The sequence below is a fragment of the Camponotus floridanus genome, unplaced genomic scaffold (genome assembly GCF_003227725.1).
Source record: "Camponotus floridanus strain SB8 unplaced genomic scaffold, Cflo_v7.5 scaffold182, whole genome shotgun sequence".
Taxonomy (NCBI): Eukaryota; Metazoa; Arthropoda; class Insecta; order Hymenoptera; family Formicidae; genus Camponotus; species Camponotus floridanus.
In genome coordinates, this window is record NW_020229306.1 from 219,361 (window position 1) to 234,959 (window position 15,599).

General features: G+C 28.0%; 1 protein-coding gene across 1 annotated transcript; it reads left to right on the top strand.

Annotated features, from left to right (window-relative positions):
- Positions 1–10,191: 10,191 nt before the first annotated feature.
- LOC112637612 (proto-oncogene tyrosine-protein kinase ROS-like) lies at positions 10,192–15,375 on the top strand. The gene is given in 9 exon segments (XM_025407663.1): positions 10,192–10,295; positions 10,432–10,758; positions 10,970–11,290; positions 11,516–12,774; positions 12,777–13,085; positions 13,517–13,621; positions 13,807–14,030; positions 14,297–14,770; positions 14,999–15,375. Coding segments are annotated over 9 exon segments (3,471 nt in total). The 3' UTR covers positions 15,347–15,375.
- Positions 15,376–15,599: the final 224 nt, after the last annotated feature.

A 15,599-nucleotide genomic window follows, 5' to 3' on the forward strand; every position in this document is an offset into this window, starting at 1 on the left:
AGAATTCTAATCATCTCAAGAGCCCTAACAATCCTAATATTAATAGAAGAATTTTAATGATTTTACTTAAGAGCCTTAACAATCCTACTTCCGGATTAACTAATTTATTCGAGATTTGAGGAACCTATCTCTAATCATCACCTAATCATGTATATATTTTAGTCACGTGCCCTAACCGCATGCCTTAACCGCGCGCCCTAACCGTACTCTTCAGGCCAGTTGAACCTATCTTTCGTTGATCATGGTCACTTTTTTTCTCTAATCAGAGCTCGAAGAAGGAGATAATTACTTCTCCTTTTGGATAATTACCGGCAAAAGAGCGTGAAATATTTACACTCATTTAGTAACGTTCGATTTCACGATCGTTCGTTAAATATTAAATATAACTTTATTTTAACTGAAATAAAGCCAAATTACTACAAATTTCTGTAAATTATATTTTATAATAAAATATAAAATTAATATGTATATTTATCACATTACAAATTATTTAATTAATTAATCATGGCTTTATATTAAGTTAAAGTAAAGTTTAACCCATTCGCTACGGCGGTTCGCTGCGCCGTTGCGCCGCCATTAAACGGGTCCCCGCGGCAGAAATCTACACATTGCGCGTGGACAGTCTTTGATGTTTGAGCTTATACCGTTTAACTTTATACCGTGGTAACACGTGATTACAACTTAATAAAACGAAAAATGTTATAATATTCTATTATATGACTATTGTTTTATGATACTCAAAACTAAAACTTTATTCAAAAAATGGAAAACGAACAAATATCATATGTTTTAAGAGAAAATTCCGGTATAATTCGAATTATATAGTTTATTCCTTTCGTAAAATAATTTCGCGGAGGTCACTAGAAGCGATACTATCCACAAACTAATTCGCAAATGTCGCCGGCTATAGCTGGCACTCGTTTCTGCGAGTCACATCGTGGATGCTGGCTATAGCCGGCTTTAGGAGCGAAAGGGTTAAAAACAATATCTACAAACAAATTCTACGATGGATAAGCTATGAGCAATGAAGTGAAGATAAGCGCATATCATAAGAATAAATTATCATCAAAAATTGATAAAATTGATAATTATTAATGCGTGTCCTGTATTAATAAATTAGACAAAATCTTTACCAAAAAATCTTTCCTTGATCTCTTCTTTTTTTAATTAATATTTCAATATATTTTCGCAATAGATGCAAAGCAATAAGTTCGAAAGAATTTGTTAAAATTATTTAATTTAAATTAATTAATTTAAAATAAACAATGTTAAAGGCTTCTCTAAATTAACAAATCAAAAAGAATAGTGAAAGGCAGTATAGAGCCATCGCAATTGTAGGGCGTGGATAAAATAATTTCCAAGACAGCATTTCAATTTTAGCGATCCTTTCGCTTTATTGCATACGTTTCGGACTCAATTTGAGCCTTCTTCAGTGATTCTAATAAAACCAAAGAAAAAACTATATCAAATGAAAACACAATAAAAACGCAATATCAAGAGACACGGTAGTGTCTTGTGCTAAGTCCCGCGTAAGCAACAAGACGCGCCGTGTATCATTACGCGAGTCGGATAGTTGGAGATGTTCGAGATTATCATATTGAAATAATCGCTGAACGGATCGAGTTCTTATTAGGCTTAATGGATAGCTTGAGGTTGATTTATATAAGAAAAGTGTCTTTATTTTTGCTCTTAAGTGTCTTTATTTGTGCATCGTGAACAGCAATATTATGATCCAAAGTCGAAATATGAAAAATTTTCATTAAGAAACGTCTCCTTGGTCATCGTCGCCCAAGTCCCCAATGCAAGCGTAAAAAGTTGTACGTTTGCCGCATTCGACGTAAGATTGCGCTAGCGGCGCTCCGTGATGTTAAGACTATTAGATACAGGGTCTCATTTTAATCGATGGATCCAAATTTCTCCTAAACTACATCAGCTACAAAAAAATGTTTCAGACAAAAGTTGTATGGTTTTGAGGGGAACATAAGATGGTGTCATTGGTTTGACCTTGGATGGCATCGTTAAGGTCAGGTCAAGGACACCTTTAATTTCTTAAATGGAATCACCTATTTTTTATTGCATATTCTTATAGCTTATGTCGAGAGCTTTCCAAAACACTATAATAAAGTATTTTTTCATTGAATACTTTTCGATTTATAAGGTTTAAAATAATATCTTAATTTTACATAAACTATAAAATATCTAGTAAAATATTTATTTCTCGATTATCTTACCTTAATACTTTTATGTATAAAATAATGAGAGGAATCAATTGGTCTAAAAAAAACACATAATTGTTCCGAAGAAAAAATATGTAATTTGCAATTAACAATTACATATTTTTTCTTAAAAACAGCTGTGTGTTTTTTTTTACATTAATTGATTCCTCTCATTATTTTGTACATAAAAGTATTAAGGTAAGATAATCGAGAAATAAATATTTTACTAGATATTTTATAGTTTATGTAAAATTAAGATTTTATTTTAAGTTTTATAAATCGAAAAGTACTCAATGAAAAAATACTTTATTATAGTGTTTTGGAAAGCTCTCGACATAAGCTATAAGAATATGCAATAAAAAATAGATGATTCCATTTAAGAAATTAAAGATGTCCTTGACCTGACCTTAACGATGCCATCCGAGGTCAAACCAATGACACCATCTTATGTTCTCCTCAAAATCATACAATTTTTGTCAAAAACGTTTTTCTCTAAAATGCTTAGTTTTTGAATGAAAAGAGGTGTACGGTTTCTAATGACATATTGATTTGTAGTTATCCGTTATTTTTGCAATAAGAGTAGCAAAGAAGTTTGAAGGATCTGAATATCTATATAGTAAGCAAAGAGGACCGTCTAATTTTAATGAAATATGACGGGGTGATGGCGGGTTCTTTGCTCATTTATTTAGAGATGTTTAACATATAGTACAAAAAAGAGTGATATCCCTAAAAAATTACCCTTTTAAAAAAAAAGTAAAAAAAGGTGCTAAGTCCGCGTAAAAAACAGTATATGTATTTGCAAAATAGTGTATTATTAACTGTAAAAAACTACTGTATTGTATATCCTACAAAAATAATGATATCAAAAAAGTTGCGCTAAGTGAAAATAAAAGCTTATAAAAATACTTTTATCAAAAAAAGTTATACAAAATAATTGTTTTAATTTTCTACATTATATCCTAGAAAAATAATGATATTCAAAAATTATGCTAATTGAAAATAAAAACTTAAAATATTTTAACTAAAAGAATTGTACAAAATAATTGTTTTAATTTCCTACAAATAATATTAAATTTTTATTCAGCTGGCGCAACTTTTTAATATTATTTGTAGGAAATTAAAACAATTATTTTGTACAATTCTTTTAGTTAAAATATTTTAAGTTTTTATTTTCAATTAGCGAAATGTTTGGATATCATTATTTTTCTAGGATATAATGTAGAAAATTAAAACAACTATTTTGTATAACTTTTTTTGGTTAAAGTATTTTTAAAAGTTTTTATTTTCACTTAGCTCAATTTTTTTGATATCATTATTTTTGTAGGATATACAATACAGTAGTTTTTTACAGTTAATAATACACTATTTTGCAAATACATGTATTGTTTTTTACGCGGACTTAGCATCTTTTTTTACCTTTTTTTTAAAAGGGTAATTTTTTAGGGATCAAGTATACACTAAAAAAGATTTATAAATACATAAATTAACGGTTTGAATACATAGTAACGCACAGAGAATTAAAGTGTGAAAAGATTTTTACCGATGTAATAATAATCAGAAGACAACGTTAATGGTGAACATGTAAAACCACGTAATCACGTAATACAAAAAACGTTATTTAACTAAATTCAAATTTGAGAGAAGCTGATGCGTCCATGTGAGACTTCATCAATAAACTAAACATAACAGGAAGAAAAGCGGTACTAAGTGACCTTAATAATTTTGTCGTAAATATTATTCAAGTTATCAGTAAAATACAAGAAAGAGAAGAAAGCATAGTAACATGTATGGTCCGTAAGAGCGACGCGACTTCGTCAGAGCTGATCCATCCGAGAAAGCCCGATGCAAAAAGCCTTCTCAGCGGTACAAAGCGCGAAGAGCGATGCACTATAACAAAATAAATATAACAAAATCTAATCACAAGTCTTAAAAATAAAAATTCATTAACGTTAGTCAAAGGCCACTCACTCGGACAAGAAACGGACTAGCAGAAACGACACGAACAATCAACATACTAACAGTCGAATAGGCCGGTAATTCGAATGGCAACGGTAAAGATGTCATAATATGGTCGGCAATAACAAAATATATACAAAGAGGACAAACGCAGTCAAACAGAAAACAACCCGTTAAATCTTAGGCATGTTTTCAATTATCGACAGACACGAAGTATTCAATTTTAAAGTATCGCTTTAGAGGTTCAATGCATTCTTTTGGCGCTTAATATAAATCATTTCAGAAATTAGTCTTAGAAAATGGACATATTGAATTCAATTGGTTTCATAAACCAACTTTCTCGGGAAGATACCTCCACTTCGAGTCGTGACACCCCCTTTGCCAGAAAAAGAGCACGATTATTGGTTTAATAGATAAAGTTTTCTGGCTTTCCCATCCTAAATTTCACAAAGAAAATCTTGAATTTGTTGTCAACATTCTAATGTGTTAATCTTTCACTCACTACATATCGTTCAACTTCATATTTCACATTACATGTTGCGTCTTTCTCTCTCTCTCTCTCTCTCTCTCTCTCTCTCTCTCTCTCTCTCTCTCTCTCTCTCTCTCTCTCTCTCTCTCCCCCCTCTGTCTGTCTGTTTATTTGCTCGGTATAATATTCTTTCATTCGCTCATGTCACTTTTATTTTTTTGGTTCTCGTTTCTCTATAAATAAGTTTTCTATATGTATGTATTTCATGCTATAATAAGTATAAAATATTTGTCTCTCTTTCTCTCTGTTTTGTTATAATAAATACAATACCTATACAATACAATTTATATATTTTTTTACATTTAGAATAAGAATAATCTTTAAAAAAATTGATTACAATTTACAACTATTTACCAAGAATAAAGTTTAGTAAGATCAATTTACATCAAATATGTTTATTAATAAAATCACTACTACGAATTATTTCGACATATGATATAATAATAAAATTTACAAATTTTATTGTAGAAAAATTTTATTTTTTTGACAAATATAGACTAGTTCTTATCAATTATAAATACATACTTATCAGCTATAAGAATCATAAAATTGAATTTATACATGTTTAATAAAACAAGTACAAGTTTATTTCAATTATTAATTTTATACAATACAATATCAGTCACATGATTCTTATTATTTTGATCATTCTACTGTAAATGTAAAAAATATATATAAGTTTTATTATATAGATGTATTTATTATAACAAAACAGAGAGAAAGAGAGACAAATATTTTATATTTATTATAGAATAAAAATGCATACATATAAAAAACTATTTTCATATAAAGAAACAAGATTCAAAAAAGTAAAAGTGACATGAGCGAATGAAAGAATATAATACCAAACAAATAAACAGAGATAAAGAAAGTGAGTGAGAGAGAGAGAAAGAAAGAGAGAGAGAAACGCAACATATGTAACCATGTGTGTATGAAGCATGAGGCGATATGTAATGACTGAGAAATTAGAAAGAGACAGAATGAGCATATGATCGAGAAAACGAAAGAAAAAATATGGGAGGGAATGCAATAATAATAATGCGTATATATAAATTATTGTCACACACATGCAAGAGGGAAAAAAACAATATGATTTTACGAAATCTCAGTTGTTATAGATAAGGAAAAATCTCCGATTCAAAACGAGAGTGAGAAGAAGTAAGGAGCAAGCGAGATGAAAAGTTCATCAAAGAGTTCCGAAATCTTGCTCACCAGGCTCATTTTTTCTTATCTTCATATGTACACATGTCAACTTATTGTGAAAAATAAAATTTTTATATTTCGAATATTTTTGATTTGAAAATAATTGCAATAAATTAATGAAATTTTTGCGATTAAAATGATACCAAACATGACATAAATCAGATCATTTTTAATTAAATTAATTATTAAATTGTAATTAGATATTTTATCAAAAATGATTCGATTTATATCGTGTTTGGTGTCATTTTAATCGCAAAAATCTTATTAATTCATTGCAATTATTTTTAAATCGAAAAAGAGCGAAATAAAAATTTTAATTTTTACGATATTTAAATCCCTAACGGTTGTTATTGCTTACTTTTTCTTATCTTCATATGTATACATGTCAACTTATTGTGAAAAATAAAATTTTTATATTTCACATTTTTTCGATTTAAAAATAATTGCAATGCATTAATGAAATTTTTGCAATTAAAATGACACCAAACATGACATAAGTCCGATCATTTTTAATTAAATTAATTATTATTTTAATTATTTATTTTATTAAAAATGATCCAATTCATATAGAGACTCTAGGAGTTCGGCTGCGACTCCGGCATCCTCTTAATTGTACATTTGATATCAATCTCCACGAGTGGAAAAAATAAATTACAAGCGGAATGAAGCTAATAAGACGTCATGGCAACAGATTAATCATTCGAAGCCAGTTACTATTCGCTAGCGAAACACACTACCGCGTTACTTATCGCTTCATTCAAACTGCATCATATGAATATCATAAAAAATTGTGTACAAATAGTGGATTTTGAAAAGCATACGTAGTAACACAATTGTATATTGTATAAGTAACACAATCGTACGAACGAATCGTCATAATTATATATTTAACAAAATCAAAGATATAGTAAATATTTAAGTGAATTCGAATACACTCTGCGTGTGCTTGAATATGATTGAAAATGTTACAAAATCTATAATTCTATAACTTCTTTAATTGTTTGTAATTTGATTGTGGTTATCTTTTTATCGATGTTTTTCTACTATAATATTAATGAAAACGAAAAGCAGATAATAATTATATTCTTATATTCGCGATATATTCCAATAAATATGTATCATTTTGCATTGTCATTTGTTCTCCTGCAACAAAAATAAAAACCATTTACTTACTAAGAATTCTCTAATTTAATCTTAAAATATATACTGTGATCGCGATCATAAAGAGAAATCTAAAAACATAATATTAAAAGATAATAACTTGCGATTCGCTAAACTGAGTTTTAAGGAATTTAATGAAAATATATGTATATATATAAATTTAATGAAAATATATGTATATATATATATGAAATAATATCAATTCGATTAACACATCATAACTAGTAGGTGTGAGAAAAACAACTAATTGAGGATTTATCGAAAATCGATTGAGTGCGAACGTTACGAAAAATGCAAATTATGTTTGGAACAATTTTATGTATTTTATTGAAAGGTTTAATACTGACAAAGGCAACTATTACGCCGAAGGATTATATTACTTCAAACAGCCTCCAGGAAGAAAATGTTTCCCTGTATCCGGATTTAAATTTCACGCAGGTAAAAGATATTTTCGCTTGATTAAGAAACAATTGAATGTTATTGCAGTAGTGTAACTAAAAATGAATGGTAATAAATTATATATTCTACCTATAATAGGATAAGATTAAAAAAAACAATTCAATTAAATTATTGAAGTTTTGTGTCTACTATTTGCTACATTAATATATACATACGATGGTGCTTCAACAGATTTTTATGTTATTTTTCTTCAATTTTTAAAATTTATTTATTTTCTTATATATATATATATATATATATATATATATATATATCATATTTATTGATATATAGTAAGCTTTATACTAATGTAAATTTTATTTTATGAAATTAATTTAGAAAGTTAGTATCATTTCGACAATATATTCAATAATAATCACTCGAATTTATATTAATTTTCATTGTACATATATCCATTTATATACAATTATATCCACATATTATTATGGAGGTATTATCGGTTTATACTATCGATTCATACTATCATTTCCAGAATTTGTTTGTATTAAAAATATAATGATATTCGAGAAAAAACTTGAAAAAGTTATAAATAAAAGAATTTATATAATTCTATGACTAATATTTAATAACTGTAAAAAAACACTATTTTTATTTTTGAAGTACAAACATTAATAAAACTTTAGTAATATCGGCAAATTTTTGAAAAGAAATTTGAATTACGAAAAATTGTTAAAATTGGTAAAATTGAGAAGAGTTAACTAACCTATCGTGAGAAAGAATCAAATCGTTCGACAAAATTGTTTTAATAATTGCAAAGAACTACACTTTCGCTTGTACTACTTGCTGTACTAAAAGCTGTTATGATTCCTCATTGACTCTCGTTAACCTATTGATTGATTTTATTTTTGAGTTATGTTAGATATATAAGATGCCTTAAAAAAATTAAAAAAATAGATTTTACGATATGAATAAAACTACATCACATTCAATTTATATTATTTAGGAATGGTATATACCGGTATTATTAAGCAAACAAAAAACAAATGGCAATTTTTCGTTTAATTTTATAATTTATATAATTTACCAACAAAAACAACCTTCAACGATATAATATTCACTTAATTCTTTTCGTATGTTATACTTTATGAAGGATATTTCAATGTCCGAGAAAAGTGATCATCATATACTTAATTTCAAATCTGAAAGGAGTTATTCTGATAGTATGACTGTAAGAAAAGAGCGAGAAGTCGAGGTTGAGGTTCCACTTGCAAATATTTCTATCATCCCAGAATCTATCGGTAAGTTGCAAAAAAATGCATAAAACATTAATAACAAAATCTATGACGGAAAAGTGTAAATATAATTTAAATTCAAGAGAGAATGGAAATCAAAAATATTTTCCAGTAGTAAGAAGAATATAAATTCTATTCCGTCCAAAAAAAAATAAAAAAGCATAATATATATACATGGTGATCCAAAAGTATGGAAACGGCCAAATAACTGTGGAGGAATGCACTTTGGAGAAAAAAGTTTGAGACAAAAGTTGTAGGATTTTTTCCGGGCAATCCGACGGTGACCTTAGATTTGACCTTGGATAGTCATTTGAAGGTCACATAAAGATTACCTTCAATTTCTTAAATGGAACCCCCTATTTTTCATTACATATTCTTGTAGCTTATCTCGAGAGCTTTCCAAAACACTATAATTAAGTACCTTTTTATTAAGTACTTTTTGAGTTATAAGGCTTGAAATAATTTCTTAATTTTACATAAACCATAAAATATCTAGTAAACCATTCATTTTTCGATTATCTTACCTTCATACTTTTATGTACAAAATAATGAGAGGAATCAATTAGTGTAAAGAAAACATACAGTTGTTTTTAAGAAAAAATATGGAATTGTTAATTGCAAATTACATATTTTTTCTTAGAAACAACTATGTGTTTTCTTTACACCAATTGATTCCTCTCATTATTTTGTACATAAAAGTATGAAGGTAAGATAATCGAAAAATGAATGGTTTACTAGATATTTTATGGTTTATGTAAAATTAAGAAATTATTTCAAGCCTTATAACTCAAAAAGTACTTAATAAAAAGGTACTTAATTATAGTGTTTTGGAAAGCTTTCGAGATAAGCTACAAGAATATGCAATGAAAAATAGGGGGTTCCATTTAAGAAATTGAAGGTAATCTTTATGTGACCTTCAAATGATTATCCAAGGTCAAATCTAAGGTCACCGTCGGATTGCCCGAGAAAAATCCTACAACTTTTGTCTCAAACTTTTTTCTCCAAAGTGCATTCCTCCACAGTTATTTGGCCGTTTTACTTTTGGATCACCCTGTATAACGGTATACATAAAAATTGTCATAATTTAAAGTAAAGTCAATTTTATTAATTTGATACTTTGTTCTAAAGCAGTCACAAATATTATACCTCTGATTTCTTAAACTATAGGAATTTATCGAAAAATACTTGTCATTTTATTAAATGTTATTTATTCGTTTTTGCCATAAATTAACGATTACTTTTCTAAATCTTAAATGACACAAAAAATTCTTATATTATTTTTTAAAAGTCAATACTGTGCTAATTTCCGTATTCTGTAGTTTACATTTATTTTTTTGTAGTTTACATTTATTCCTTTATTTTCACATTATATTGTTTTTTTCTTAGATAATTCACTTAATCTTATATATAATTATAATATATATAATTAATATGTATGCTCTTAAAATCTCTAGAAAGCAAGCCAACATCTCTCAGAGCATTTGTACAATCCGACAGTCAATTTACAGAAAAAGTAAACGACATTTTTGTGACATTGAGGTAAGCAATCTAAATTCCCAATTTGTATTCTTTTATTTTTCTCTCTTTTTCTTAAATTCGATATATAAATATATCAAAATTTTAATTCTGTTATAATGTTGAATTGTAAAATGACTAAAATTTTATGTTTTTACAGATGGAACCAACCTGAATTTACCGATGAAATAATACAGGGATACACAGTGCAATGTTTTTTCATCGAGGACTTAAAAGAGATTCAAATCTGCGATGATAAAAATATCACAACTATAAAATTGGAGCACACGGTGCACAATTTAACATCTAACACGACATATTATTTTCGAGTACGTGCGCATACTAAAATTGTTGCTGGTCCTTACACGGATTTAATCAATGTGTCGACTACGCATGAAAATCCAATACCTAAATTATTACTCGCAACGCGTCTAGGTATGGAAATATTGGACGTGGATTTAAACGTTACTAATTTCGTAACGTCAGAGTACGTATACTGATAAAAAAATAGTTATAATTATTATAAATTATTATTAACACTAAGTATAAAATTAAAGTTATTATTATTATGGACAAGTTTATTATTATCAACATTATAGCAGTAATAATAACTATAAAATTAGAAATTTCAACTATAATTTTTTACTATAGAATTATAGTTCCGTTTTCTCAAATCAGTAATAGCTCTTTAATTTCAGATCAGTAACACATGCCGCTTATTGGATACAGGAACATATATTTTATTGGCTAACACCTAGGGTAAATGACCTAATGACATTGAAGATTAATGAAAATAATATCACAAAAATAGCTAGCTTTGATAAATATCCATATAATCTTTGCATTGACTGGGTAGCAAGAAATCTATATTTCACGTATGATGAGTATGATGATGAGACAGCCTACTTTTATATTGTAAAGTTCGACTTAACAATGTGGGAAAATGGCATAATTAAATTTGATGAGATTTTCAAATCAAAAAATTATATTCGCCGTTTAAGTGTATCACCGTCTATGGGGTACGTATACTACCGTTCACTTCACAAAAAATAATTTTCCATTAAAGATTTATGCATATTTGTAATTTTTCTATAAATTTACGTGGTTTTATAATTAAGATAATAAGTAAAAAATATAATAAGTTATAATATAATTATAAGAATTTCGAATTTTTACTACATACAAATTTTTATTTTAGTTGAAATAATGTTTTACAGTAAAATAATAATATATATGTTTCTCAGAATTTTATATACCCTATTTTACAATTGGACAAGTACAAAATATCGTATGATGAAGTATCATCTGGATGGAAAAATCGAACAAATTGTTCAGATAAATGTATGCCTATTTGATTATATTACAGATCCTTTTCATAATATGATAATTGATAACATGAATAATGAGGTGCCATTAATTTACTGGTTAAATAATGATTACACATTTGTGACAGACATTAACATTTCTATGTGCAATACGATTTTATACAAGGAAAACATAAGTGATACCTCCAGTTTCGAATCTATGACGATTGACAAAAGAAACATTTACATTTTAACAAGTGATTATTGGGATAAATTTTCTCTCTATGTTTTGAAAAAGAAATATGCAAGTCTCAAGAGCGTAAATGCAGCCGAATATGTTGAAAAGATAATAATAAGCTCATATAAATTTGTTCGTGAAATTCACGCTTTTGATAAATCTCTACAACCATATCCTCCAATGAGATGCCTGACACCTGACGAGAAAGTTTATAATTTTGAGAATGTGAATACAACAACAAACAGCATTATTGTGAATCTTCCGAAGCCGGTTGTAAAGAGTGGATGCAAAAAATATAATTTACCAACTACTATATATACTATCTCCGTAAGCTTAGACAACAATCTCAACAAGTCGGAGAAATTCAATGTGCTACGATATGTGACATTCGAGCGATATTACGAGATTCAAAACTTAACACCATGTACAGAGTACCAGTTGAAGTTTACTTTAAGCAATTTTTACTTTGATCAATTATCAATAAATCCATTTGATTCGAATGTGATACCAATAAAAACTAATTCCGGTAAGTTTGATGCACCAGAAAACATAAGTGTTTTAGTTTTGACGCCTACTATAGCAGTAGTTCATTGGATGCCACTCAAGAAAGAGAAACTGCGTGGCCGTGACATACGAAGTGCGTTGGAAGTTACATTAGTGAACGGCACGCAACACAAGAGCAAACAATTTATCAATGTACCGAAACGTATGGCAGACGGCAGATTTTTCACAAAGATTAACTTGTCGCTACCAGTACAAAATTACTTGATATACGTGCGTGTATATTCAAATAATTTCAGCGATTTCTACAACGGGAGTTTAAACAACTTCGTTCATATATATTCAGAATTAAACAATATTACTTTGAGCGAGGTCAACATAAATAGCATGAACATTTCGTGGATCTCAAACATTAATCTGATGATCTTTTGTATACTAGAGTACAAAGATATTGTAGCAGAAAGTGGCAAACAATGAATTATATTAAAATGAATTATAACAGTGAAGTAATATACAATGTCGAAAATTTACAATCAGGAACTTTATACAAGTTTCGCTTGATATTGAAATACCTCGAATACGAGGAAAATTTTATATGGCTGGCTGATGAAAGATTTACTTTTTCAACACGTGGTAGCAAACGTGATAAGCAAATGAAAATATCTATACAGTACAATAAGATTGCAGATATATTAAAGAATAATTTTATTGAATCATTGCAATATTGCAAATCTTGGAATGGAGGGGAACTTAATTTTCGCGAGGTCGGTTTTCCCCCTAGAAAATAAAGTTTTTATTACGGACATTTTTTCGGACAATGCGTATTTCTTGAGATATTTCGATGTCTGAAAAAAAATTTACCTTATATTTATTTACATGTAAAAAATGCTTAAAAGTGCATAGAAAAATATAATAATAGATATAATAGTATTCTTAATAAAAACATATATTATCTTTGAAGATTAATATCGTATTCGTAAATGAAGTGAAAATATATTTGTAATATTGCAATATTGTTACAAAGTAGTTGTAATATTCTGTGCTGCATAGATATTATGTTCTAATTTTTTTAGATATAAATATGCCTAAAATTTAAAAAATTATATTTTGTATTATATTTTGTATTAAAGTTATAAGTAAAATTAAATTTATAAAAACATACACAGACGAAGATATTAAAATTATATTTTTGCTTAATATAGCTATTCCGAGCACTCCTGGAATAATAGAGACAGAATATTACTTATTGTTCATATTAAGTTTTATCGTTATAGTTACTACAATCTGCATCTGCTACTTTTATTATTGTAAGTATATTTGATTTAGGTATCGACTTGAATTGTAGATTATACATATATATATCTGATATAATATCTAAAACTTTTCTAAAAATAGTAATTTACTTATATAAAACTAAACAAATAAATTTACTAAAAAACAGTGGATTTTATAATACATATTATTACATAATTAACTCAAAATTTTAAAACAGTATATCGTCAACGCAGAGATAATAATGAACAATTTTTGTCTTCAACAACGGCCGATGTAGAATTGGCGATTCTACATGAAGTACCTTGCCGACACACTCAAGTCAATATGATTTACAGTCCTATGTCTATATTACATTATAACCCGGATGAATATGCGATAACTAAAATCGCACGAAATCAAATTACACTCACAAAACATCTTGGTAGCGGCGCATTCGGAATGGTAAAAATTAATTTTTTCAAGCAATATTTCAAATTAATTTTTGAATTAACAAAATAGATACATATTTTCTAATAATGATATATGTTACATAAATTTTTTTAATAGATTATAAGTGATATAAAATTTACACGAGACAACAAGCATGCACTTTATTATATATTTTTCATTGAATTATTTAATATAAAGTAAAATATAATACTACTTGACATTAAACTATACATTTTCTAATAAAGTACGCATATAAATTTGTGTGAAATATTTCACAGGTGTATCGAGGAAAGGTGAAGGATTTAGAAAAATCGGGCATAGAGATGTCCGTTGCAATAAAAACGCTTCGAAAAGATGCTACTTCCCTTGAGAAAGAGAAATTCTTAAAGGAAGCCAAGCTTATGAATCATTTTCAACACAAACATATATTAAGATTGTTGGCCGTTTGTTTAGATGGAGATTCTCCGTTACTAGTGTTGGAATTGATGGAAACTGGAGATCTGTTAAAATATTTGAGAGAATGTCGAAATTTGCAAGCGTCAGATTCGCTTGCTCTGCGTTTGCAAGATTTGCTCGCCATGTGCGAAGATGTTGCGCGAGGTTGTTGCTACTTGGAAGAGTTGCGTTTCGTACATAGAGATCTAGCGTGTCGCAATTGTTTAGTATCTTCGAAGACTCGAGAGAATCGTGTCATCAAAATTGGAGACTTTGGACTAGCTAGAGATATCTACAAAGATGATTATTATCGCGTGGTATATACAATTATGGAAAAAAGTTAATAATTAAAAAATGAATTCTTCTAAAAACTTTCTATTTTTTTATCATAATAGTATCGTACACTTTTTTAAGTAATATAGAATATAAGTAGTTTTTATTTATATGTAGCAAGAGATAAATTAACGTTATTGATTATTTGCACACATTCTAGAAATGAACAACTTAAATCAGAAAATTAAATTTTTATTTAAATTATGTTTTAGAAAGGAGAAACTTTGCTTCCTATTCGCTGGATGGCACTCGAATCTTTGATAATGGGAATATTTACTTCTCAAAGCGATGTTTGGTCATTTGGAATATTAATGTGGGAAATTACATCGTTGGGTGAGCAACCTTATAGTGCCAAGACTAATGAAGAAGTGATAAATTATGTACGTGCTGGAGGCAGGTTGCCGATGACTCTTAACTGTCCGTCACCGTTGTACCAGTTGATGCTACGTTGCTGGAGTGCAGCGGATGCGAGACCAAATTTCAAATTTTGTCTAGAAAATATTACAGCATTAAGAAAGAACATGGAAGATGCCTTACTGAGTCCAGTCGATACTATTTAGCCGATATAATTAAATTAATAATTATCTTATTTTCCAAACGATTTAATAAATCTTAATGTAAAAAAATTATTTCTAGAATTTTTCTAAATTGATTCTGTTATTTTTAGGTTTAATCTTAATATTAGATTTATCAATGAAGATAAAAGAAATTTTTTAATCTTATTTTCCATAAAATTTTGATTATTAAAAAATATCCGTTTTTATAATTGTAAACAACGTAATATAACGATATATTTAATTTGTGTTTTTGAGT